The sequence below is a fragment of the Antechinus flavipes genome, chromosome 2 (genome assembly GCF_016432865.1).
Source record: "Antechinus flavipes isolate AdamAnt ecotype Samford, QLD, Australia chromosome 2, AdamAnt_v2, whole genome shotgun sequence".
Lineage (NCBI taxonomy): Eukaryota > Metazoa > Chordata > Mammalia > Dasyuromorphia > Dasyuridae > Antechinus > Antechinus flavipes.
The window spans coordinates 472941873-472969575 of NC_067399.1; the positions used below are offsets into that span (position 1 = coordinate 472941873).

Consider the following 27703-nt stretch of genomic DNA (forward strand, 5'->3'; position numbering starts at 1 on the left):
ATGCAGAAACACACATATACCCCTGAGTAACTTAGAGATAGGTATCTATCTGCTAAAGGGCACCTGCAATTAAATATTATTAAGCTTCCAGCTAATTGTTATTCCAGGGTTAGCCACCCCACCCCCATACACTCAACACAGAAAAGTCAAGGCTGGTGCCAAAAAAAGGAAGGGCAAAGTCTAAAAGTCACAAAATGGGAAAATAGATAGGAGAAAAGAAAACCGATGGTCAACATTATCCTACTACTACTATCATCTACCACCAGATTGATCAATGACATTCAATAAAACTGTCTTCTAGAGGCAGTATAACATGGAAGAGGCACTCCAGGCTAATCCTTAGCTCAAATTTTCTCCTCTTCTCAATCTATCTCACAGGAATTTAGTGGGTTCAAATGAAATCACATCTGTGAAACACTATCCAAAGTATAGTGCCAAATCAACATGGGAGTGAAAAGGAAGAGAAAAGGTCAGGGAATTATTACTAAGTTAAAAGCTGCACAATGGTGCTTCCTTTATGGGTGTGAAACACTTATCAGAACTCCTGAGATAGGGAGGAAAAACACAAAAAAGATATGACTTCTTTGGAATTATAATTCCCATTTCTGTTCAATAGGATAAATTTCTCAAGAGCAAGCTTTTCCTCCCTTTGATTTGATTGTCATTTTATTGGCATAGGAAAATTCCAGTGAAGAAATTCTTGACAGACTTTTCTATACATTTTAGTTTCAAAGAATTCCCTGAGAGGAAGCTAGTTGGTGTAGTGGACAGAACACCAGCCCTGAAGTCAGGAGGACCTGAGTTCAACTCTGACCTCAGACACTTAACACTTCCTAGCTGTGTGACCCTGGGCAAGTCATTTAACCCCAATTGTCTCCGCAAAAAATAAATAAATAAATGAATGAATGAATGAATAAAAGAATTGCCTGAGGTACTACAAAGTAAATGGATAGTCCTCAAGACTGTCCCAGGCAGGACATAGAACTAGGCCCTTCCAAACTGAGGCCAGCTATCTCCCCACAATAATGTCTCTCAGAGAACATTTTTATGTTCTCATAATTAAACAACAAAGACCCATGACCACATGGGAAAAACAAGGAGAAGCACAGTATAAATGGAAGCGTCTTGGATTAAAAAGAAGAAAGTTTCAAGTAAGAACTTCAAGTCCAAGTTGGCCACTGACTCCAGTATATGCTTTAAGTATATCTATCACTTGCTTTTTCTGCGTCTTAGTTTCCCTTCTGTATAGTGAGGGGGTTGTACACTCTCCAAAATCCTCCAGCTCGGACCTTTTATGAGTTTGGTTCAGATGGTTCCTAACTGGCAGGCATTTTAGTGCCCATCTTTGGAAGAGGAGGATGAAGACATGTCCTTGAAGATCCACCTCTCAGACACAAATTGTGAACCTGAAGGCATGGGAGTTTAAGACCAAGGCAAACACATACTTACTGCATTGGTAGACAAGGCCACAAAGTGCTTTGCCACAGCTGAAGGCTAAAAGAGAAAAAAAAAGAGAGAATTAAGCTAAGGCTAGAAGGCAGATAATAATGGTAATAATTCACATATACACATCTCTAGGGAATTAAGACTTTGGAACAGTGAACTAGTGCCAGCTCTAAAATCAGGAGCCTCAGACAAATCTAGCCTCAGACAAATATTAGTTGTGTGATCCTGGATAAGTCATTTAAACCCTGACTACCTCCACCCCACCCCGCCAAAAAAGGCACTTCTACTTCTGTGACCTCACCAAGTTTTCTCAACATCCTTACAAAGAAAATTTGGCAGTGCTATTTAGGTATCTGCTAAAGGGCACATCCAATTAAATATCATTAAACTTCCAGAAAATTATGATTTTAGGACCTGCAACCCTACTTGATTTACAGATGAGGAAAATGAGCCCTTGAGAGATGAAGTGTACAGAATGCCATAGCTTAGTGCTCTGTGCAGAGCAAAACCTTGAATCCAGGTCTCTAGACCCCGAATCCCATACCATATCCACTGGTTCACTCTTATTCTTCCATAATGACTCAAAATACCCCAAGTATTCACACTGTCCTCTTCCAGGCCCTCCCTTTCTCATCTCTCAAGCAGTCAGCTTGTCCACAGGCATGGGAGCAGAGTCCAAAAATAACCCAATCCCCCTACCAGCTGTTGTGAAATTTTGCAAAAGCCCATTCCCTGCCCACGAGCCAGAGATATGGTGTGACTGTTGCTGGCAAGCCACAAGATCTTGGCTCAGGGCGACTGTCCCAAGTGTCTGAATGATTCTCAGTCCAGAGCTGGCCAAAGTATTAACAAAAATCAACAAAAGAATTTACTAAGTTCTTCTCAAATACTTTTTTTGATACACTGCAATGGAAAAAAACCCTGGAGGAGGTAAAAAGATCTGGGTCCTTGTCCTTGTTCTCCCAGTGAATCACTCATTGCATGACTCTGAGAAAGGAAACTCACCTCCCCAAGCCTCAGTATCCTCATTTGTAAAATGGTGGTAAACTGCTCTCCTACATCTATCTTCCTAGTTCTGAGGCAAGAATGAAACTATGGATGTGAACATAATTTTGGGAAGATCCAACATATATTTCAGTGGTTATAATGGACCCTCTCGTTAAATCAGTGATGAGGCCACTCAGGCCAGGATCTTTCAATACATGTTGTAGGAAACATACATCATGGTTGACTCAGGCATTTAAAGTAAAAAGTATTTTTTAATCATCAAAAATATCTACTGTTCAACTCAAGACACTCAGCAGGAGGTAAGGAATAAGAAAATGATGAAATTTAGTTAAGACACCTTAAATTCCAAAGTGAAGAGCCATTTCTAATTGCTCTTTAGACATCAAATGTGGAAACTTCTTGGAGAACTTATCTCTCAAACAGACCCTGTAGTTCCCTTCCTCCAATGATAGTCATTCCAGTTTCTTTTTCCATCCTGTGCTTACCCAGCATCATCTCCCTCCCTTATACCCTTTCTCTCCTTTCTAACTCTCCTTCTTCCATGGTGATATCAATTGAAATTTACTATTCCCCACCAAAGCTTTCACCTTCCTACCTTGTCCCTTCTAAGCCAAGGCAGATATGATTAAAAGACCCCAAGGGCCCCCAGTTAATGACAAGTATGTCTATGTTGTCCAGGAACATATATGGTTTCCCAGGGAAGTACTTTCATGCCAGCAATTTTTGAGGACTCTAGAATTTACCCTAGACTTTTAAGTAATTATTTAATGCAGAGTGTCTCACTTACATCCTTTGCTGCCTGGAGGAACCACTCCTTGGCTGTCTCTGCATTGGTGATGGTCTCCTGGGTGGTGAATGTCTGCAGGTCAGAAAACAAAGCTGTGAGACTCACATACAAGTGTCATGATGTCATACCCCCAGCTGTCAGCTTCTCACACATGCTATGGTAAATGCCCTATCCACAGTATTCATACATGTGCTACAGCATATACTATGTCCATATATATATGTCCATAACTAGCACCCATCTACCACAATGGATATCATGATGGCTGGGGCTATAATCTGGGATAGGGTAAACTATCAAAGAGAGCATTTAAAGAAAAGCAGACCAGTTATGTAGAAGGGAGAATTGGAGGCCCATTTGGAAATCTCATTCTGGAGCATAAAGAGAAAAGGTTCTTTCTGTGTTCTTATAGCTCCTCAAATATACAGCCATGTGCTTCTAGGGGGAACTCAAAGACATAGACTCTTCCATGCAGGACAATACTGGCCTTTCAAATATAACCAAAATGAGCATCAGTGAGATCAACAGATTCTAGGAATGAGCAGAGGCCTCTCTGTCCCTCTGAAAGCAAACCTCACAAGTTATGGCTGGTAGAGATGGCATCAGGAACAGATCAACTCCTGCTCTCTGCACAAATTCATATTCTACGTCATCAGCAGCCCCTGCCCAGTTCAGAATCCACTTCACCAGACAGACCAGAAATCAGGACCTCCATATATATCTTCATATACTAAGCCTCATACTTCCCACAGAGGTCCAGCCATGCTAAAGAGTCTAGCTTGGGTAGCAACCTTGATTTCAAAATGAAAACCATATGTCTAAAAAACCATTTCCTTGTTCCAGGGAGGTTGCCTAAGACTCAAGGACAGATAAATCCACTCAGAAATAACTGAGAGCTAGCAAGATAGACACAAGGGAAAAGTCAACAGTTTTATTCTAGAGAAATAAGTAAAAGCCAATTTATTTACAAAATATTCTGTCACTTTACAAAATAATACATTGCAGGATTTCTTTGATCAGAGATTTTTTGTAGTACATTTAAATTATCAGTGTTTTATGCTCAAAATTTCTTTTTATAAAAATAGCTTTTAATTTTCAAAATACATGCAAAGATAGTTTAATGTTCACCATTGCAAAACTGAATGTTCCAAACTTTTTTTCCTTTTGTCCCCGCATTCTCTCTAGACAGCAAGCAATCCAATGTAGGTTAAACATGTGCAATTCTAAACATATTTTCACATTTATCATTATACTCAAAATTTTAAGAGCACAGTATTTCGTAAATCAATCTACACTTACATCTTGGCATTCAGAACTATTTAGATGCTTCTCTGTTTCTATCAAATCCAAACTTTAGTCAGCCCCCTTTCAGTTACTCCTCAAACCAACTTGAAAAGGTATTTGCCTATGAACTGATGCTAAGTGAAGTGAGTAGAAACCAAGAGAACATTGTACACAGCAACAACAAGATTATGTGATGATCAATTGTGATTGGATTGGCTCTTTTCAACAATGAAGTGATTCAGACTATTTCCAATAGAGTTATCATGGAGAAAGCCATCTACATCCAGAAAGAGGACTGTAAGGGTTGAATGTGGATCACAATATAGTATTTTCATCTTTTTTGCTGTTGTTTGCTTGCTTTTTGTTTTCTTCTTCATTTCTTTCTTTTTTTGATCTGATTTTTTGTGCAGCATTGCTTATTAAGGACTTAAGCCCTGTGCTCTCCTTTTACAAATAGTCAATATGAGATATCTCATATTGACTCTAATTTATAAGAAATCAAGCCATTCTCCAATTGATAAATGGTCAAAGGATATGAACAGACAATTCTCAGATGAAGAAATTGAAACTATTTCTAGCCATATGAAAATATGCTCCAAGTCATTATTAATCAGAGAAATGCAAATTAAGACAACTCTGAGATACCACTACTCACTTGTCAGATTGGCTAGAATGACAGGGAAAGATAATGTGGAATGTTGGAGGGGATGTGGGAAAACAAGGACAGTGATACATTGTTGGTGGAATTGTGAACACATCCAGCCATTCTGGAGAGCAATTTGGAATTATGTTCAAAAAATTATCAGATTGTGCATACCCTTTGATCCAGCAGTGTTACTATCGGGCTTCTATCCCAACGAGATCTTAAAGAAGGGAAAGGGACCTGTATGTGCAAGAATGCTTGTGGCAGCCCTCTTTGTAGTGGCCAGAAACTGGAAAATGAGTGGATGCCCATCAATTGGAGAATGGCTTAATAAATTGTGGTATATGAAGGTTATGGAATATTACTGTTCTGTAAAAAATGACCAGCAGGATGAATACAGAGAGGACTGGCGAGACTTACATGAACTAATGCTAAGTGAAATGAGCAGAACCAGGAGATCATTATATACCTCAACAACGATACTGTATGAAGATGTATTCTGATGGAAGGGGATCTCTTCGACAAAGAGAAGTCAATTTCAATTGATCAAGGATGGACAGAAGCAGCTACACCCAAAGAAAGAACACTGGGAAATGAATGTAAACTGTTTGCATTTTTGTCTTTCTTCCCAGGTTATTTTTACCTTCTGAATCCAATTCTTCCTATGCAACAAGAGAACTGTTCGGTTCTACACACATATATTATATCTAGGATATACTGTAACCTATTCAACATGTAAAGGACTGCTTGCCATCTGGGGAAGGGGGTGGAGGGAGGAAGGGGAAAATTCGGAACAGAAGTGAGTGCAAGGGATAATGCTGTAAAATAATTACCCAGGCATGGGGCTCTGTCAATAAAAAATTATTAAAAAAAATAATAATTTAAAAAAATAAATACAAATAGTATCTCATTTGGTCTTTATAACACTAGAAGGTGCTATTATTGTCCCCATTTTATAGATAAGGAAACAGAAAATTAAGTGACTTGCACAGCATTACAAATTGAAAATTATCTTTGTGTATATTTTGAAACTAAAAAGCTATTATTAAAAAAAAAAAATGGTATCTACCCCATACCTTTGAGGCAATGATGAAGAGAGAAGTTTCAGGATTGAGTTCAGCAAGAGTCTTAGCAATATGGGTGCCGTCAATATTGGAGACAAACCAGACTCGAGGACCTCCTCTGGAGTAGGGCTTCAGGGCTTCTGTCACCATCAGAGGACCCTACAAATAGAACCACAAGCATTAGGTTCAACTAGACAAGCAACAAAGGGAAGAAAGGCTCGTACGCCTCTGAAACTGACTTACCAAGTCAGATCCTCCAATGCCGATGTTGATCACATCTGTAATCGCCTTCCCAGTGTAGCCTTTCCAGTCTCCACCACGAACACGCTGCAAACAAACCAAGAAGCTCACATCAAGCTCATTCAGGCTCAGGTTTCCAGCACACATGCTGTGCTACTCCCAAAGGAATGTTCACGCCAAGGCTTTGGCTCCTTAATCATTTCTTCTCTAGCTTTGGAGAAGAATGGAACTTTCACTAAATCACAAGCTTTTTTGTCCTATAATCTTAACCCACAAATACACATGTATTGCTGCCCTTTCCCTCCCCGCCCCAGACATTTTTCCCACAGGCCTCTTGGGAGTTCTCAATACTTATTAAGACATTTCCTTGGGGGCCATTGGGTGGCACAGTGGATAGAGCACCAGCCCTGAAGTCAGGAGGACCTGAGTTCAAATTTGACCTCAGACACTTAACACTTCCTGGCTGTGTGACCCTGGGCAAGTCACTTAACCCCAATTGCCTCAGCAAAAAGAAAAGAAGAAAAAAGTTCCCTAGAAGTCTCAGCCCAAATAGTAAAGGCCATAGTTACTTAAACCACAGATCTTAAGATCAAATTTAAACCTAGAAAGGACCTAAGAGGCCATTGAGTACAACTGTCTCATGTTACAGATAAAGTGAGGCACAAAGAAATTGAATCCAGATCTTTCTGATTCCAAGTCTAGCACTCTATCACTATTTTCTAAAGAGAAGTGATTCAGTGGATGGAGCACTGGACTTGGGAATCAAGAAGACTCAAGTTCAAATCAGATCTGAGACACTTACAAGCTATGTAACACTATGCAAGTCACTTAATTTTCTCTTTGTTTCATTTTCTTTATCTATAAAATGGGAATAATAATAGCACCTCCCAGTGTTGTGAAGATCAAATGAGATATTATTTGTAAAAGCACAGCACAGGGTAGGAGCTTAATAAGTGTTTTTCCTCCTTCTTCCTGCCCTTCTTCTATATGAGCACAACATAGAAATCTTAAAACAACATCACACAAACACATTTGCTATGCAAAAGAGCTGTGGAAGAGACCCAGAATGGTGTAGATTACATATGTGGCATCCATATAAGATAATATCTCTCAAAGAAAATACATATTTAATGTGGTACAGCAGAAATCATATTGATTCTGGCACCAGAGGACTTGGTGCACATCTTTCCTCTGGGGCCCATTGTTTCTGTGACCTTGGACAAATCACTTTATTTCTTTGGGAGATTTTATGTTAAAGTCCAAGCAGTTACAGTCAGAGCCAGAGAATGAGTGTCACTCAAATAAGTCCCCTGTGCTCCAGAGCATGAGAACCCTTCACTGGGAGTTTCTTGGATACCTTTTAACTAGTCTCCAAAATGCCATAAAAGGAAAATTATTCTCCCCCCGCCCCGCCCACTCTCATTAATTTTTGAGTGGCTGCAAAAGAGATCCCCTTCATCTTCACCTCCATGAAGGATAACCATTCATCCTGGTCTACACACAAGCCACCAGAGCCACAACTACTACAAGGGCTACCATTCTTCCCTTCCCTTACTCCGAACAGGAAAGATGACCAAAGCTCATACCACTTTCAAACCACTTTTTTCCAATGAGAAAGAAAAAGGATCAAATGAGAAAATACATGTAAAGCATTTTACAAAACTTGTAAAGAGGAAAGTTAGTAGTTATTATTATTATTATTATTGCTATTATAAAAAGAATAAAGGGAAGCCATCTGATAATTGTTAAACAGTCCTTTTGGCTTTATTTTTCTTAAAAATTAAAGGCCCTTTCCTCAATGCTACCCCGCAGTGCTCATTCATTCTCAGTTTGGCTCTTAACCAGGTCTCAAACAGGAACCAATGCTAATGCAATTGACTAGAACATGAACTAAAGCTTAGGATTTCCAGGCCTCAAAGTTCAGACTAATTGTATGAGAGAACAGAGGGGTTAGTGTTTTGGTGAAGAATGCCAAGGACTAGGCTGAGCAGAGAAGAGAAATTTAAAAAAAAAAAAAAAAAAAAAGGAAAAATCCATTTAGTAAGCCAGTGTTACAGACATTCCCCTTCTTCAGATAGTTTCAAAATTAAATAAAAAACCAGAGGAAAAAGCAACAGCAAATAGTTACCACACACCAATACAGAAAGAAGCACCAAGTGATGACCCATGCGAATGGCCTGTATAAAAGGAACAAACTGGCAGGTGGTCAGGAGATACTGCTCCCCTTCAGAGCAAGGATTTATGGAAAGGTCCTCCACTGAAGATAGACAAATATTCTAACCAATCAGTGGCTCAGAGAAGTCCCAACAGAACTAACTTCCCATTCTGAGCCAAGGGCTCAGGTTCACCCTCCAAGTCTCACAGACATCTTTGTACTCAAATCCCAAAGAGGGAAGTAGAGGATATGCTGGGGAAAAAAGCCAGAAGACTAAAAAGAGAATGAAGAAAGTGTCAACTCATCAGCTCTCTCATCTTGTCCACCACTCAATGAATATCTCCTTCATCTCACTGTCTTCTTTCACAAACAAACCTAACATGGGATACATACATAGTGTTTCACAGCTGTCCACTGTAGTCACTGTAGTGACTAACATCCCACTCCTCTTTCCTTTCACCCCATTCATCGATGCAGACATATACAGCACATACCCACAAATTCAAAGTGAAAGACACACCCACACACTTCCCTGAAACCCCATATAATATGTCTAATACAGCTAGTACCTGGCAGAATGCCTTCATTTTCTGCAGAACTTTGTTCACTTCTGGTACCACGTCCTTGCCATCCACAAGCATGGGTGTGTTGGAGCGATTCCGTAATGCCACATGGAGCACAGCTCGGTCCTACAAGAAAAGGGAGTCAAAAAAGACATAAGCTGGCTGTGAAAGATTTGACATAACACCCAAAATAGTCCAAAGCACATTGCTGGTCTTCAAGTCAGATTTGTGTTTGGAACACAAATCAGGTTCCTCGGGTCACTCAAGTGGAAATCAATTCTAAAATAAGTGCCAGGTAAGAATAACTGGGACTGATTAAGTCTCTTCCAGGAAGTACAGCCTACAGGGCCCAAGAGGATATCAAAACAAACTAGATTATCCATGGAAAAAAATACTGTACACACCTTTAAAGAATAACCCAAGCAGTCAGGCTGGGACTAAGTTAGTATAAGTGCTGAACTCCATATGGGTAGGGATATATTTCCCCAGTATCTCAGAGCTGGGTACTCAGGGAAGGGTAAGAATGGTGAATATCTGATCATTTGAAGGTTTCCTCACTCAGCAGTAAGGGACTAATGCAAACTATTAAAGGAGATATGAGTTGAAGTAATCAGCAAAGATTTTACAGAGGTGACATTTGAGCTGGATGCTAAAATTTGATTATATTAGAGGTACAGGTGGAAGGAGAAAGGGCATTACAAGCAAAGTGAAACAATAAGAACAAAGGCACAAGGAGTGACTCTTCCTAGTCCTCTGGTAACCTGGCCCTGTCCTTGACCCTCTCAACATTCCAATTCCTCCAAACTTTCAAAATCTACCTCTTCAGAAAGTCTTTCTTGCTTAGGTCAATTAACAGATGATCCCATAGAAATCAAGACACGCTTAATTCTATTCTTAGGATTGTTGTCTATTTTCTCTGACTCACAAGTGCTCCAGATTTTATAGGGATTAAATAGAAAGCATGAGGCTACCATCTCACTCTGTTTCCTCAACACTACCTCCCATTCCTGGAACCTGGCACTCCAGATTCCTAGAAACACCATCCCAGGTCAGGTCTTCATTATCTGTTGATCAAACTCTTGTGAAGCCTCCTTAAATGTTCCCTCAATTTAACATTTTTTATATTCTTCAATCTATCCTCCAAGAAACTGCCAAAACAATGTTCCTAAACCACAGATCCGATCACATCAAATCTCTACTCAAAATCTTCAGTGGCTTCCTATGACCATTAAAGTAAAATACAAACCAACATTTCCCCCCAATTCAACATTCCACCCATCTCTAAGCATCCTTACAAAGTGAAACTTATACACAGAATACCTCCTCCCTTTGACCTCCATTCAGGATCCTGATTTTTCTTTTAAAAATATCAATTCTACATCCTTCTGCTGATCTTTACTGATTCTGTTTCCTCTTCAAATTACTTCAAAATATATTTCTATATGTAAGTGCTTTATTTCTGCAGTAGAATGTAAGTTCCTTGAGGGCAGAGACTATTTCAATTTGGTGTTTGTATTCCCTAGCCCCTTCCTTACACAAAAGCTTCCTAAGAACCATTTGTTGCACTTACCAGGTCCCAAAAAAACTCTTGTCAACACAAGTGAATCTTAAGGGGAAAAAAAAAAGATCATAGGATCATAATTCTAGAACTGAAAAGAACCTTAATGGACTCATTTTACAGATGAGAGAAAACAGGTCCAAGGAACTTAAATAATTTTTCCAAAGTCAAACAAGTAGCATGTAGAGTAGGGATTCAAATATAGATCCTCAAGTTCCTCACAATCCTTTTTCACACTGTACCAGTTTTCTTACTAAATAAATTCATAGGGATCCTTGGAATTAATGGTTAACTTCAAAAGGAAAAGTTCCACAGGAGGAAGAAGGTAGAAGGGAGGAACTCTAGTAATTTATATCTTCTGAAATAGTATTTTGCGCCTCCTAAAATGCAGAAGTTCAAACATTTCTGCTTCCTATGGTATGGATTCAGCAAAGGCACTATCTTCTGTAACAGTTCAAATAACTCTGGTATCTTCCCCCATTGGAGGCAACCTCCTGATTCCGTAAGGGTGAGAGGCCTGTGCCCCAACAACATTCATCTTTGATGGAACAGGTCTTGCAATGAGCATGTTGAAACATCTGCCGCTATACTGGTATTGCTAAGAGCATTACATAACAAAACCGCACAGTGACAGTGCAAAAAGCCAAGTGTGCCCTAGAGGATGGGAGGCAATGGGAATCAAGGAAACTTGGTTCTAAATGCCTGGGCTCTGACACTAACGACTTCCACTTCCCAAGTCTCAGTTTCTTCCTGGGTAAAATAAGTGCATCGATTAGATGATTTTCCAAGGCCTCCATCCTTCAAATCCTCTGATTCCAGAGCTGCTGCCCTTTCCTCTGTTCCACCACCCATTGTTCTGATCTTACAACTGGTTCTGGAAGAATCCTACTGTTTCAAGCACAAACTCAGCTGTGCTTACCTGTCATCGTGTCTGCCTACCTAAAACTTGTCGTCTATGCTAAGTGGCCACAAAGCTCAGCGTTCTAAAGGAAAAGAAGGTCCAAGTCATTACCAATAGGGAATTTCAAACCATCAGCCTGAGCTGAACCATACTTACCTCAGTGAAATTGATCTTATTCCCCTTGAACATTTGTTCTCGAGCATTTTCCACCCCACGAGACTTAGCCTGAGAAGAAAAAAAGTAAACTAATCTGTTGAAGGTGCCCAAGGTCTGTCCCCCCATGAATCATGATCCTTGCTAAATCTAGGGAGTCACTTTTTAATTTGACAAGTTCCAAAAGAACAAGAAACAAGAAATGAAGACCCTATCCCTGAGGTGCCTGGAGAAATAAGTAACTCTCTCTGGATCCATGATTGATTGCCAGGAGAGATTAAACATAACCAAATCCTACTTAATAAAAAAACAGGGAGTCTGGGGAAACAATGAATTTTAGAAAGAAGAGCCCTCTGCTTGCTAGTTATGCTAAATAGTTTTATAAGTAATTACTAACTCCCAAAAGAAACAAACAGTGCTACACTGTAGTGTGTTATGGGCCAGAACTCTGAACTTGAAACAAAAGGATTCTTACAAGGTACTAAGTCAGTAGAATTGATAGAGACAATAATTATCTAAATTAGCATGGTTCAGTATGATTGATTTAATCCTACAAGGAGATGTTATGGGGCAGAACTTGAAACAAGGTACTAAGTGGAATTGAGGAGACAATGGTTAAATCTAGTTTAGCATTGATTTAATCCTACAACAAATAATGGTTTCCTAGTGATATAATGATTGATTTGTTCTCAGTGTACATCATATATGCTAGAAGCTCTCAGGGCCAAAAAAGGACAAGCGCACTAGAAGCTCTTGGAGGTTAAAACAGATTCATTCCATCTTCCACCTTTGTTGTGGCTGGAGGCTGAAGCACAAACCCTTGGAAGTCAGGGAGATTCAGAAGCCAGAAAAGGCCTCCAGTTGAGCCCCAAGTGAAGGAGATAAGACTTTGAAGGAGACAATAAAGGATTTGGACTTTAATCCCTGGCTACTCATGTGATGATTACTAAAATGAAATGAAGGCTGCTCCCAGAGACCTCAAGAAAACCTCAACAGAGAACATTACATTTTAGAGAGAATATTACAATAGTGTTGGTCAGAGGACTGGACTCAAAGTCAGAAAGAACTGGCTTCAGGTTTTTCCTTTGGCATATATTAGCTAAACAATCGTGACATATACTGGTTAAGCACCCCAGACAACTCTATAAGATTATAAATTTTAGACAGTTACTGGTCTGTAATCTAAGGAAGGAGTTTCTAAACTAATAACATTAATCCTCAAAACATAATCCAGAGCACTGACCAAAACCAAGCTTTTCAAAGTGAAATTACCAGTTCAATAAGCATCTTCATCACATCTTCTGTGATAAGGTTCTTGGAATAATCCACAAGGATGTGTCCATTTTTCGTGTCCAGATTCAAGCTGTGAAAAAAAACCCTATTAGGAGGTTCCATAACAACCAGCAGAAGAGAACAGGGGTTTCTATTTGCACCCTCAACAGTGGAGAAGTGACTATTGGTATAACATATCCCCATTATCAATGAATACTTCCTTTGACAAACAACTATATTTTTCCTCTCAATAGAATTAGAGTTGGAAGGGACTTCAAGAGTTATTTTAGTTCACTTTATAGATGAAGAAACAAAAGCCAGAGGAGATAAAGCAAGTTGGCTGAACAACTGAGAATATATACTAACTATCTGATGAATATAGGGAACTACCAAAAAATAGCATCTTAAGATAAATCCCCATAAAGTCAATCAGCATCAGATCATCTTCCCACAAACTGATCAATGCTTAGAATTGAATGAATCCAAGTCACACAGAAAGATATTAGGCTGTTATATCATAAATCCAACTCTGAGCAATATTATAAAAGTAACTTCTTATTGCCCAGTGAACAGTAGTGCAAACTTGGTACAACATGCCAAAAAAAAGTGACAACAGAAAAAATCTGGCACTCATTTTGTCTTCCCCCCTTCTGCCTCTCCTAGGACTCATTCTTACTCATTCATCCCTGGTATCCTGGGCAAACCTCTTAGAAGTGAAATCATCTCTAGGGTCAACTACAGCTATAAAAAGGAGCCTGTTCCCCCACAGGAAACTTGTACCTTGGGGAAAAAATTCAATTGAATTTCCATTCTGAAGACATAGTTATGATTCACAACTTGGAAACTTTCACCAAAGAAGCAGGTGCAAGAACGAGGATCCTCTCCCTTCTTCCTGGCCTTAAGCAATTCAATCGGCCTGTCAGTCTCCCAGCATGAAATCCTTGCTACCAGTTGCCCTTCCACAGATTCTCTGCCATATTCTGGAAAACTTCCTCTTTCTAATGCCTCTAGACCACACAGAAATCTTTAATCTTTGATTCTCATCAGTTTCAGAACGGCCTATCCATCTTCCAAATCCCATCTGCCTCTGATCTTTAGTCCTTTACTATTATATATCATCACCACATGGACAATGAGGCACTACATTCCATTAGAATGTGAGTTCCTTGAAGAAATGAACTGTTTTGCCTTTTTTTTTAATATTGCACTAGCATAATGTCTAGTCTGTTGGCTGAATGACCCTAAAAATAAGCGACCCAGCATCTAAAGCCAGTGATAGGATTTCTGTAGCCAATATTTATTAGCCAAGTCTAAAATAGAACAGGTGGATACATAGCTTCTTGAGGTAGCTGATGGAAGATGTGCCTAGAACTAACTTCAGGTAACCAAACTTTGGCCCCACCACCTTCTGTGATATCCATACCAGTAACATACATTTTCCTGGTCTTCGAGGAAGAAGAGGCAGCCCTTCTCCTTGTCTACTACATGAACTGATATTCAGTGATGCCTTTTATCCAATCAAAGATTAAATACAATCTATAGATCATTCACTTTCATTTTCCATCTCTCTCTTTCTAGGCTCCATTTCCAATGCCAACAAAATATTGTCTCCTTAAAATTAAAAAAAAAAATCTTCAATTGACCCTGTTAAGACACTGAAGCTGTAACCCCATCTCTTCTCTTTCCCCTTCATGGCCAAACTCCTAAAAAAATTGGAGTTTACATTTGCTGATTCCATCACCTACTTCTCCGCTTCTTATAATTTGGTCTACATTCCCACAGGTCCACTAAAACTGTAGTTTTAAACTATCATCAGTTTAACTGTAGTTTAAAACTCACTATATAAAGTCATTATTGAGATTTTTCTGACCATCAAATCCAAGACATTTCTCCATTGGTTTCTATAGTAGGGAGCTTGCTCTCTCCTGCATCTCATTCTATTTGACAACACTTTTTATCCTTCACTGATTCGTCATCCTCTATGCACCTAGTGAATATGGATACTCTCTGACCCTTAGAACTGTTATCAATTCTTCTCTTCTTTCTCTTTCCATATTTATGAAGCATTTATCTGCAGTCTTATCCAAGATATTAGGAGATACACAATTTAGACAAGGCCCTTGCTCTTATGATATTTGTTGTTGTTCTAAGCCTTCATAATCCCATTTGGGGTTTTCTTGGCAGAGATATTGGAATGGTTTGCCATTTCCTTCTCCAGCCCATTTTATAGATGAGGAAACTGAGACAAACAGGATTAAGAGACTTATCCAAGATGACATAGCTAGTATTTGAGGCAAGATTTAAACTCAGAAAGTAGATTCCTGAATTCAGTCTGAATACTAGCTGCCCCTCTGGTACTTATAGTCACTATTCTTCAGAATTACTCCCTTAATCTCATATACTAAGTAACCTATTATGCACTACAAATTATACCAGGCTCTGAGACTACAAATAGAAAGAATGAAACAATATTCTAATGAAGACAAATTCATATACGTAAATATATGAGAAAATAAATACAAAATAGTCAAATGCAAGGTCAGTAGGAAGGGAGGGAACTAGCAATAGCAGGGTTTGTGGGGGAGGTGTGGAAGAAAGAGAACAATCAGAAAAAGTTTCACATACAGATGGCAGAGCCTGAGCTTTGTCTTAAAGGGAGAGAGGAATTCTATGTGTTGGAAATGAGAAGGGAATGCATTCTGGACAAAAGATAGAGCCAGGAAAAAGAAGACGGAGATGGGAAGTGGAACGGCATCCTCAAGGAATAGAAAGAAAAAAAGATGGGGGAGATAGGTGTGCATGAATGAAATTGGAAAGGAATAAGAAAACAGTGAAAAGATTAAAGATATGAAGGGGAAAAAATTAATTGATTAAGAATGCTTTTTTTGTTTTCGGTTTTTTTTTTGTTTGTTTTTTAAAAATTGTTTTTATGTATTTAAAAATGAAATTCTGAGAGTAATTCTTGGGCTTTGAGACTGCCAAAAGGGCCCACAAAACAAAAGAATCCTTGGCTTTATTTAAAGCCCTTAAGAATTCTAATTTGCTGGAGAAAACAGAGGGAATGGGATTCAGCACCATTTTAGGAGCTGGGCTTGATAAGAAGAGTCATCTCAATGCCAGACTTAGGGCAAAATAGATGATGCTGTGTCCTTAGGCTGGCACTCAAACACCTCTACAATTTGGAACCAATATAGTTCAGAAAATATTTTGTAATGGGCTACTCTCTGGAGTAGGTAAAAAGTCCCTCCTCATGAAGCTTAATCTAGTATGGGAATAACACAAACAAAAATGACTAAAAAGTACTAATATACAGTATATCTGAGAGATGTCCCAAATGAAGTGTTGTGTGAAAGAAGTGTTACCAATTAGAGATTGGGGAATAATAAAGGAAGAGGCATCTGAACTCACCTTCAAAGGATAGAAAGGAATTCAACAAAGAAATTCAAAAAAGGAAAAAGAACATTCTAGATTTTAAGAATGGCATGAACAAAGAAAGGGACATCCCCCTTCAAACTTCCCATGGTTCCCCTTCCTCTTACCTTCTCAGCCAAGAACCTTGCCTCATATTTTACAGAAAACATTTAGACCATTCACCCAATTCCCCTGTCTTCTATCTTCCAATCTGTTCTCCCACTCTACCTGTCATATAAAAAAGTAAATCTATTTCTTACCAAGGCAAATCCTCTATCATTCCAAAAGATCCCATTCTATTTCTCTCCTCTGACATTGACCTGATTTCAGCCCTTTTCTCTCACTTATTTTCAATTATCTCCCTATCAACAGCCTTCTACCACCTTCAAATATCCTCTCCTCTTTTCCCATCCTGAAAAAAATCCCTCCCTTGATCCTAGCATCATTCCTATTCTATCCTTTGTGCTCAAACATTGGTACCTCACATTCCACTCACTTTCTTCTTAACCTCCTATAAATCAGCTTCTAACCTCATTATTCCACCAGAATTTCTCTTTCCAAAGTTACCAATGACCTCTTAATTGACAATTCCAATGACCTTTTCTCAATTTTCTTTCTTCTTGACCTTTACAGTTTTTGATACTGCTGATCACTCTCTTCTTAAGGCTCTCTTCTCTCTAGGTTTTCAGAACACCACTCTCTTCTACTTATAAGACTGCTCTCTTGCTGATCCTTATCCAGGTTATCTCTCCAACTGTAGATGTCCCACAAGATTCTGTCCAAAATCCTCTTCTCTATATATACTACTTTATATGATCAGCTTTTATGGATTTAATTATCTTTATGCTGATGATTCTCAGATTTACTTACCCTGTCCTATTCTCTGCTGATTTCCAGTCTTGCTTTTCCAATGCCTTTCAGACTTCTTAACTAGATATTCTATAGATATCTTAAACCCAACATGTCCAAAACTGAACTCACCCCTTCTAACTTCCCTTTTACCAAAGAGGGTATCCTCTCTACCTGTTATGCTTACAATCTAGTTGTCACTTTTGCCTCCTAAATATTTCTCACTCCTACATAAAATCCATTGCTAAGGCCTGTCAATTTCACCTTTGTAATCTCGAATACACTGATATTGCCACCACTTTGATACAAATCCTGGTCACCTCAAACTTGGACTATTACAATAGCCTGTTGTGGATTTGTCTGCTCATCTTTCCCCACGCCAATCTATCCTTCAATTAGCCACCAAAGTGATTTTTCTAAAATGTAGATCCAATCATGTCACCTTCCCCTATATTCAAGAAAACCTCAGTAGTTCCCTATAACTCAAGGAACAAATTCTCTTGGGCTTTTCAAGCCTTTTCTAATCTAACCCCTATCTTCTTGATCTCTTTATACTGTAATTCAGTGACACTAGCCTCCTTGCTCTTCCACCAACAAGAAACAGCTATCTCTCTGCTCCAGGCATTTTCTCTGACTGTGCCCATATTCTACAGAGAGGCTTTCCCAACCTTCTTAGTGTAATTTCTAGTACCTTCCTAGTGTCATTTCCCATTTATCCTGAATACACAGATTGTTTATATATAGTTGTGTACTAAGAGTTTCCTCATTAGAGTATGAGCTCCCTGAGAGCAGGGACTGTTTTTTTTCCTCTCTTTTTGTATCCCAAGTATTTATCACAGTATCTAGCATACTATATCAATAACAAATAAGGAAAGAAAAGGAATAAGCACTTATTAGATACCTATTATCTGTTAAACAATGTGCTAAATTAATCCTCACAATCCTTTAAGATAGGTATTATATCATTCCCATTTTTCAGTTAAGAAAGCTGAGGCAAGCAAAGGTTAAGTTTTTTGCTTGGGATTATACAATCAGAGAGTATCTCAGGCCAAATTTGAACTCAGGTTCCTGACTCCCAGCCTAGTACTCTATCCACTGAATGACTTAGTTACCTTTAAGAGGAAGGGAGGGAAAGAGGGAGTCGTCCTCACTGCTCATTTTGCTAATACCTTTCCTGGGATTTTCACAGACACACACAAAAATTTATTAAGCACTTAACTAGAACCCAGGCCTTGTGCTAAGTGCTGAGGATATAAAGAATGGCCAAAAAGAAAAAAGAAAAAAAGCATCTACCTTTAAGAACTCATCTTCTAATAGGTGAACAATATGCAAATAACTATGTACATAACATATGTCTAGTTAAGTGCTTAATAAATTCTTGTTGACTGGACTTAATCAGATCATTTGCAAGTCTTGGTCTGTCTCACATTAGAATGCTAAAATGTAATGTAAAATGTAAAAGTAATGAGGCAGAGAAATTCAAGATTACTCCTCACTTTTACACACTTTCCCCCAGTAAAAGGAAAGAAAGATCTAGTGTCATGGGAAAGTGAGGAATGTTTGTCTTCTCAATGGCTGGGGGCCAAGGAGAGGCAGGGGGAAAAATTCAAAACTGAAAATAAAATAGGAGAGAATTAAAGTACGGGAATAGAAGTGGGAAAAGATGGGAGTGGGTTATACTTCGGCTTCTCATCATGACTAAGCACATCTAAGGCATGAACCGGAACAGAGCAAGACTACTGAATGAATCTGACTCTGTTAATTCCCTGGGGTGTGTCCCAGGGAATGTGACTTTAACTGGGCCTTCCATGTGGTCACTTCTCTTCCTTGTGTGTGACTGTCTTGCCCCTGCCCCCCAACTTGTACACATCACTATTCCTATTTATCTTTTTTTATTTAAGTGCATCACATTGTGTGTTGCTCTATTTCTCTCAACCCCTACAGATGCAAATGATTCTTTCGGCCACCCCCACCCCCATCCCCACCCCCACCCCCACCCCCACTATCATAGGTAATTATTCCTCCCTCCGCCCCGCCATTTGTTCCTACTGTAACACCGTACGAGATAATCCCTATCCCTGTGTGTATCACGGTTCGTGATAATCTACCCCACCCCCACCGTGAATGAGACAGTGCATGTGTCTCTCAGTGTGAATGTCACATAGTTAGCCTCCTTCAATGCATGTCTCTCCGCACGTACATCTCTCTGGCTGTGTGAAGAGCACAGAGTTAGTCTCTTTCACGGAGTATCTCCCCAGGCCCCCTCTTGCACGCAAATCTCTTCCAATGTGTTGATCTCCTTCCCTGTGTGTGCTCCCCCGCACGTAACCCGCTGCAAGGAGGAGTCAAGGGCAAAAGGAGGCGGCTCCTGAGCCTCCTTCCCAGCTCTTAGGACAGCTTCCAGGCAAAAAAGGGAACCCAGGGTCCCTCCTTTCTGCTTCCCCCCCACCCCAATGCTTCAAGAGGGGCCGACCAATTAGCATCCCCCATAACCATGCCCACGTACCCCACCTCCACATGTTCCAAGGCGCCGCAGGGAGCCCTCCCATCTTGCAGACGCCTTGCAGCCACCACAGCCCAGGGTGCCCACACCCTGCCACCCACCCCATGGCCCCTGATCCCGGGCCCACCTGAAGCGGTTGAAGCGGTCCTGGTCCGTCTCAAAAAGGCGCCGGAGGTTGAGCTCCGATCCATGCTTGCTGTACCACTGGACTAGCTTCTGGAAGTTCGGGTCCTGGCTGAGCGCGGCCATGATGGGGACACAAACGGCAGGAAAGACAGCTTGAATGTGAAACACTTTTTAGTTTGCAAATGGCTTCAACGTAGCTGCTGCTCCGACTTTTATAGACCAGGAGATCCCACCCAGTACCCAAAGTCCCGCCTCCTTCCCTTCCCCCCCGTGTCCCCGCCCCAAGAAGGAAGGCAAAAAGGTGGCTCAGCCTACTAGGTTCTTTCTGCAGGTGTTTTGCCCATTTCCCATCCCATGAATATAATAGAGAAATGTTTTATATCTATTGAGTCAAATTGCATTAGGGAAAGAATACCTCCTTCCTAAACTAAGAAGATCCGATCCTAAGGGATCAGGCGTCGCTCCATCCTTTTTCTCTTTGTAAGATGTAAATTTGGAAAACGGGCATTGGATCAGCCTAGTCTCAGAACCCTCCCATTGTTCTTTGGCCCTAGCCAGGAAGATTTCTCTTTATTCAAGCTCAGGAAGCTAATCGTCTCCATGTAGAGAAAACCTTCAGGGATTCAGTATAAGGAACAAAAATAATTTAAAAGGAATGGAACGCCCTTCACCCCTAGAAGCCAAGATGGGTCTTATTTGGACCAAGACTATGAAGAAGGCGGCCCGAGTCATCTTTGAAAAATATTACACTCGCCTGGGCAACGACTTCCACACCAATAAGCTCGTGTTTAGGGAGATCCCCATCAGCTCCAGCAAGAAGCTCTACAAGATCGTGGACTATGTTATTACTCATTTGATGAAGCGGACCTAGAGAGGCCCGGTGAGAGGTATCTGCATCAAACTGTTGGAAGAAGAAAGAGAAAGGAGGGATAACTATGAACCTGAGATCTCTCTCTGCTTTGGATCAGATCATCGAAGTCTATCCTCATATCAAAGAAATGTTCAAACTCCTGGACTTTGGCAGTTTGTCCAAACTGCAAATTACTTAGCCCACAGTTGGGATGAATTTCAAAACACCAAGAGGAACTCTTTAATATTTACTTTTATCTTTTTTACAATAAATTTGGGAATCTCCCCCCTAAAAGAAAAAAAAAACAAATGGAACCCCAAATAAGTAAAGAAATTGCAGTAAAGCACATAACTGGCCTTAATTCAAGCCACCCAGTTACCTAATTAATGAGTTCAAATTGCATCTCAAAGTACTGAAAGAAGTTGCTGACAGACTTGTAGAGCAAAAGATAGGTATCTTTAACAAATAGTGAACAATGATTTGGTGCTAAAGGAATAGAAATAGGCAAATGCTTAGATTTTTAAAGAAGTGAATTCTCTAACATTCAGGATGGTAGAATTTAATGTTGATTTCTGGAAAAATTGAGGTCTATCAGTAAACAAACATTTATTAAGCACTTACTATGTGCAGGTACTGTGCTCAGTGCAGAAGATACAAAGAAAGAAGAGTCTTTACTTCAAGCACTCACGGTCTAATGATGATTAGAGAATGAATTATAAAGATAGTTTATGAAAACTTAGAAAGAGAAGAAATAATCATTGTTGTTGTTCAGTTGTGTGTGACTGTCCTTGACTCCTCCCCACTTTGGGGTTTTTTGGCAAAGATATTGGAGATGTTTGCCATTTCTTTCTCCAGCTCATTTTACAGATAAGGAACTGAAGCAAACAGGGGTAAATGACTTGCCCAGGGCCACACAGTAAGTGTTTGAGGTCAGATTTGAACTCAGAAAGACAAGTTCTAATTTCACCTGGCACTGTTTCCACTGAAATACCTAGAACCCTCCAATCTTATTTCTTTTTTTTTTTTTTGGAAGAGTTACAAAGACATCATTGTCTAACTTTTAAAATCATGTACCTCTATCAGTAAAAGATTTGGGGGCATGTACTCTCAATATCTCTATTTACCTATAAATTATACACATGTACTGGTATACTATAATTATGCAAATTATAAAAAACACAAAAATCAAAATTAAAAAGGATGAGATAAAGGAGAAATAATATTTGGTCCTAGGTATCAATAGGGAGCCACTAGAATTTATTGAAGAGGAATAATATGATCAGATCTATATTTCAGGAGTCTTAGGCAACTGTGTGGTACATAGATTGGAAAGGGAAAAAACATGAAATGGAGACCAAGTAGAAAGTTATTGCAAGGCTGATTTCAGAAAAGTCTGGAAAGATTTACATGAACTGATGCTAAGCAAAGTGAGCAGAATCAAGAGAATATTGTACACAGAAATAATAAGATTATGTGATGAGCAATTGTGATGGACTTGACTCTTTTCAGCAGTGAAACAATTCCAATAGACTTGTGATGGAAAGTGCCATCTACTTCCAGAGAGAGAACTATGGAGACTAAATGTGGTTCAAAGCATAGTATTTTCACCTTTCCATTATTGTTTGCTTCTTCTTGTTTTTTCTTTCTCAAGTTTTTCCCCTTTTGATCTGATTTGTCTTGTGCATTCTAGTGAATACAGAAATATGTTTAGAAGAATTGCACATGTTTCACTTATATCAGATTGCTTGCTGTCTTGGGTGGAGAGGAAAGGGAGAAAAATTTGGAACACAAGATTTTGCAAAGGTGAATATTGAAAACTATCCTTTGCATGTATTTAGAAAAATAAAATACTATTAAAATATATTGGAAAACTGCCATAAAAAAAGTTATTGCAAAAGTTGAAAGATGTTGAGACTGAACTAAAGTGGTGATTGTTGAGTAGAGGCATGCTAGAGATACAGAAGTAAGTCTGACAACATATTCAGCAAACTGAGTGGATGCATGGAATGGAGAGTAAGGCAGTTAAGATGACTGAAATTGCAAGCATAGATAACTGGGAAGATGATAGTGTTCTCAGTCTAGATAGAAATAGGGAGATTCATAAGTGGGCTATATTTTTGGAAGAGAGAAAACATAATATATCTGTGATTTTTGTGTGCAATCTGTGATTGCAATCCCTGTGTTCCTATTCATTCTATCCTACCAAAAATGAAAAGCTGAAAAATTCGACTCTTACCCACAGGTCACTATCCTGGTGCCAAATCCTATTTTCCTGAGGTTCCCTATAGCTACTTTGAAATACTATTAGAGATGGGGTATGGGTATACTAGAGTGATTGGGAATTTTCCCAAGGGCATGAGGGTAGACCCTGTTCTGGGTTCCCATATAAGTTATAAAAGCCCAAGGAATCCACACCTGATACAGAAAATGTGTAAGCTGGGAACTTGCAGAGCCATGAAGCAAGGAGACAGAGTGAGGAAAATATAAGGAATTAGGAATAAGCAGGAAACAAATTCTCTCTTATTGGCACATGTTTAACCTATATCAGATTGCTTGCTGTCTTGGGTGGAGGGGAAAGGGAGAAAATCAGAGAAAAGTGGATATGACCCGTGTTCCTTGCAATTGGTTGATCATTTGTCCTTTAGAATTAGTCCTCAAATCCCTCAGATTATCACTCTTCCACAGAACTCTATCTGACCGGTCAGGATCCCCTTGCCAAGATCTTTCTTTTTACTCTTCTTTTCATAATATTAGGAGAAACCCTATTTTCATTGTCATGGCTACAATTCACTGACTAATCACTGCTATGTGTATCAAGATTTGGCCTAGCTAAAATAGATTTACTTTTAGAGGAGGCTTCAGATCATATTCTAATTTCTCTCTTCACATAGAATAAAGATAATTTTTTGCTTATGACTACTGTTAGTTCTTTGATTTTATTTTATTCTTATTTCATTTCTAAGAGTTAATTTGAGTTGTGATAATCTGTGTGAATCTGATATTTTCAGAATTAATAATAGTTACTGATGAGAAATCAGATGAATGTTGTGGTGTAGTCTTGGAAGAATTCAAGTTCAGGCTGTCTCCAACCAGAGGCATTTATTTGGCCCTATTTGGGGTAACACACCAGGCAGACTCTTCTCAAGAGAAGCAGCAGCAGCTCAACCAGGACAGAGAGTGATTCTGTTATAGAGCTGGAGGGCTTGTGGAGAGGTAGCAAACCACAAGCTCAAGAAGTGACAAAAGAGAGCTAGTTCTTTCCTAAAATACACTTGGATTGCCCACCAAGGAGGCCAAACTGCAATGCAAATCATATACCAATAAGCTCTAAGGTTACTATAGAGTAAGCAAGAATAAGTATTGCAGATGCTAGGTGAAGAAAGTCTCTTTGTAGTTTTGTGGTCAGTTATCAGCTAGAGGCTGAAATGTGATTAGTTAATTCAGGGGCCTTATCTGAAAGGCCCTGGGCTCTGAAGAGGACATTCCTCATCAGTTACATAACCTTTGTGACTCTTTGGTCATTTGTTTTAAGAGCTGACAATCTAAAACATGGCCTAGTGTGATCATGCAAGACCCAGAGCTTCCACTCTCATCTGACTCTGCCATAATTTACTTCAAGTCACATTGACTATTTTCTCTTTTGAGATACAGACTTAGCAGTGGTATTGCTAGGTCAAATCAGATGAATGAAGATTTATGTCTGAGTTCCCATTCCCATTTCAGAACCCAACATACCTCTACACTCACTGCCAGCAACAAAAATGATTGTATTCAGCCTCCTGAAAGTCTCTGACAGAATGCCCCAAGAATTGGTCTGAGTTGTTCAGAATGTTCAATATTCTTCTGAATACTTAAAGATATATATATATATATATATATATATATATATATATATATATATATATATATATAGTATATTTATTTATGCTAGGGGAGGGGATTCCTACATTCTGGAAAATATAATTATGTTAGGATAATGGGTCAAAATTAGTAAGAAACACTACTATATTCCTATAAATATAGCATAGGAATATAGCTCCCTATTGCCTCCAAAATAAAATATAAACTTCTCAGTTTTGTTACAGTGGAATAAAGAAATTGAATAATTGTAGTCAGGCAACAATTTATTTGGCAATGCATGCACTTGCAAAATGAACCAGAATCAAATCTTGGTAGCTATAGATCTGGTTTGATTGCATTGCAAAATATATTGTTGTTTTAACATAATTATTTGGTTTCTTTATTCCCCAGTAACAGTTTTGGTGACCACAAAATTAGAGACTGTTAATCTCCATGTGACCACGCCTTAGACAAAGGAAAATCCTAAATACTCTGATTAGATTTCTACCAATGAACTCCCTCATCACAGGACTAGACCTCCACAACCTCTTGAAACAATATCCAGATGAATACAGAGAGGACTGATGAGACTTACATGAACTGATGCTAAGTGAAATGAGCAGAACCAGGAGATCATTATACACTTCGATAACGATATTGTATGAGGACATATTTTGATGGAAGTGGATTTCTTTGACAAAGAGACCTGAGTTTCAATTGATAAATGACGGACAAAAGCAGCTACACCCAAAGAAAGAACACTGGGAAACGAATGTGAACTATCTGCATTTTTGTTTTTCTTCCCGGGTTATTTATACCTTCTGAATCCAATTCTCCCTATGCAACAAGAGAACCGTTCGGTTCTGCAAACACATATTGTATCTAGGATATACTGCAACATATCCAACATATAAAGGACTGCTTGCCATCTAGGGGAGGGGGTGGAGGGAGGGAGGGAAAAAAAAATCGGAATAGAAATGAGTGTCAATATAAAGTAATTATTAAATAAAAATTAAAAAAAAAAAAGAAACAATATCCAGATGGTTACATAAATGGTTTCTGATGAGGGACAAATGAGAAATGGCTCTGGTAAGCTGATATATATCCCTTAGAGAAGTTTGATCTTTGAGCAGAGCAACTTTCCTATTCAAAAGGGATGGCTAAAAATAGAGTTTTCAAATTATGCACTTGGTCTAAAATACATAAAAATCTCAATAGGTACCAAATGTGGCCTGAAGAAGGGACTTTCAATTACTGAAAACTGAAAGCTTTGGGAAGGCAGAGCCAAGATGATGAAATCAAGGCAGGTGATAGAAAAAAAGGGCAGGTTAGAGGAGGGGATAGTCAGAAGCAAAAAGCTTTTGAAAAGGGACAAGATGAAAGGAAAGATAATAGAATAAACAGAGGGAGAAAATGCAGTTAGCAAAAGTTATTATGAAAAAAATTGAAGCAAGTTTCTTTGATAGAAAACCAAGTCAAATTTATAAGAATAAGAGCCATTTCCCAACTGATAATCAAAAGATAAGAAAAAATGAAGATGAAGAAATCATAGCTATCTATAGTCATATTTTTTTTAAATACTCTAATTCATTATTGATTGGAGAAATGCAAATTAAAAACAATTCTGAACTACTACCATATACCTATTAGATTGGCTAATAGGACAGAAAAGGAAAATGACAAATGTTGAAGGGGATATAGGGAAAATGAGACATTAATGCATTGTTGATGGAATTGTGAACTGATTTCATCCTTCTGTAGAACAATTTGGGACTATGTCCAAAGGAGTATAAAATCATGCATACCCACCCTTTGACCTAGCAATACCACTGCTAAGTCTGTATCTCAAAAGAGAAAACAAAAAGAAAAAGAAAAAGAAAACGACCTATATATACCAAAAATATTTATAGTGGATCTTTATAGGGGCAAAGAATTGGAAATTTAGGGGATACCCATCAACTGGGGAAGAGCTAAATAAAATGGGATTATAATGGAATACTACTGTGCCATAAAATAGATGAGGGGGCAGATAGATGGTGCAGTGGATAGAGAAGATAGACTTCTGTAGGACCTAAGAACCAGATTTAGGCATTTAACATTTACTAGGGGCAAGTCACTTAATCCCAATTACCTTGGCTCCCCACCCCCCAAATAAAAAGAAAGAAATGATGAGCAGGATATTCTCAGAAAAACTTGGAAAGACTTTCATGAGCTGATACAAAACAAAATGTATTGTATACAAAATAATAGCAATATTGTAACATGATCAATTGAGAATGACATAACTATTCTCAGTAATACTGAAGAACTTATGATGAAAAATACTATCCATATCCAGAGAAAGAATTCATGGAGTCTGAATGAAAATTGAAGCATGCTTTTTTAAAACTTTATTATTCTTTTATTTTATTTTATTTTATTTTACTTTATAAAACTTTATTATTCTTGAGGGATTTTTTTTGGAAGAAGTCTGTTTCCCACACACACATATAATATAATTATTATGAAAATGTTTTGCATGACTCCCTATGTATAACCTATATTGAATTTCTTGGGTGAGGAAAAAGAGGAAGGGAAAGAATCTGGAACTCAGTTTTAAAAGCAAATGTTAAAAATTGTTTTTACATGTATCTGGGGAAGAATAAAATACAAAATTAAAAAAAAGGCGTTGAGATTCCTTTGAGAAAATTGTGCACATGGACTTTTGTTTAAATTATAGCTTTTTATTTACAAAACATATGTATGGGTAATTTTTCAACACCGACCCTTGCAAAACCTTCTGTTCCAACTTTTCCCCTTCTTCTCCTCACCCCCCTTCCCCTAGATGGCAGGTAGTCCAATACATGTTAAATATGTTAAAGTATATATTAAATACAATATATGTATACATATTTATACAGTTACCTTGCTGCATAAGAAAAATCAGATCTATAAAGAAAATTTAAAAAACCTGAGAGGAAAAACATAAATGCAAGCAAACAACAGAAAGAGTGGAAATATTATGTTGTGGTCCACACTCATTTCCCATAGTTCTCTTTCTGGGTTTAGCT

General features: G+C 38.7%; 1 protein-coding gene and 1 pseudogene across 2 annotated transcripts in view; one reads left to right on the forward strand and one right to left on the reverse strand.

Moving 5' to 3' along the window:
* The window catches only part of GPI (glucose-6-phosphate isomerase), a 29050-nt gene extending 8238 nt beyond the window's left edge, over positions 1-20812 (reverse strand). Inside the window, exons 1-9 of one of the 2 annotated variants that reach the window (XM_051979719.1) lie at positions 20718-20812; positions 19965-20115; positions 13075-13165; positions 11806-11874; positions 9197-9316; positions 6476-6559; positions 6245-6391; positions 3242-3313; positions 1450-1494 (exon numbers count right to left, since the gene is read on the reverse strand). In XM_051979719.1, coding sequence (XP_051835679.1) covers positions 1450-1494; positions 3242-3313; positions 6245-6391; positions 6476-6559; positions 9197-9316; positions 11806-11874; positions 13075-13165; positions 19965-20086 — 750 coding nt within the window. In that variant the 5' untranslated portion in view covers positions 20087-20115; positions 20718-20812. Of the gene's footprint in view, positions 1-1449; positions 1495-3241; positions 3314-6244; positions 6392-6475; positions 6560-9196; positions 9317-11805; positions 11875-13074; positions 13166-19964; positions 20150-20717 lie in introns of those variants that run through there. The other variant, XM_051979718.1, reaches the window with a different exon arrangement.
* LOC127550624 (40S ribosomal protein S17-like) lies at positions 20274-21057 on the forward strand (annotated as a pseudogene).
* The last annotated feature ends 6646 nt before the right edge of the window (positions 21058-27703 follow it).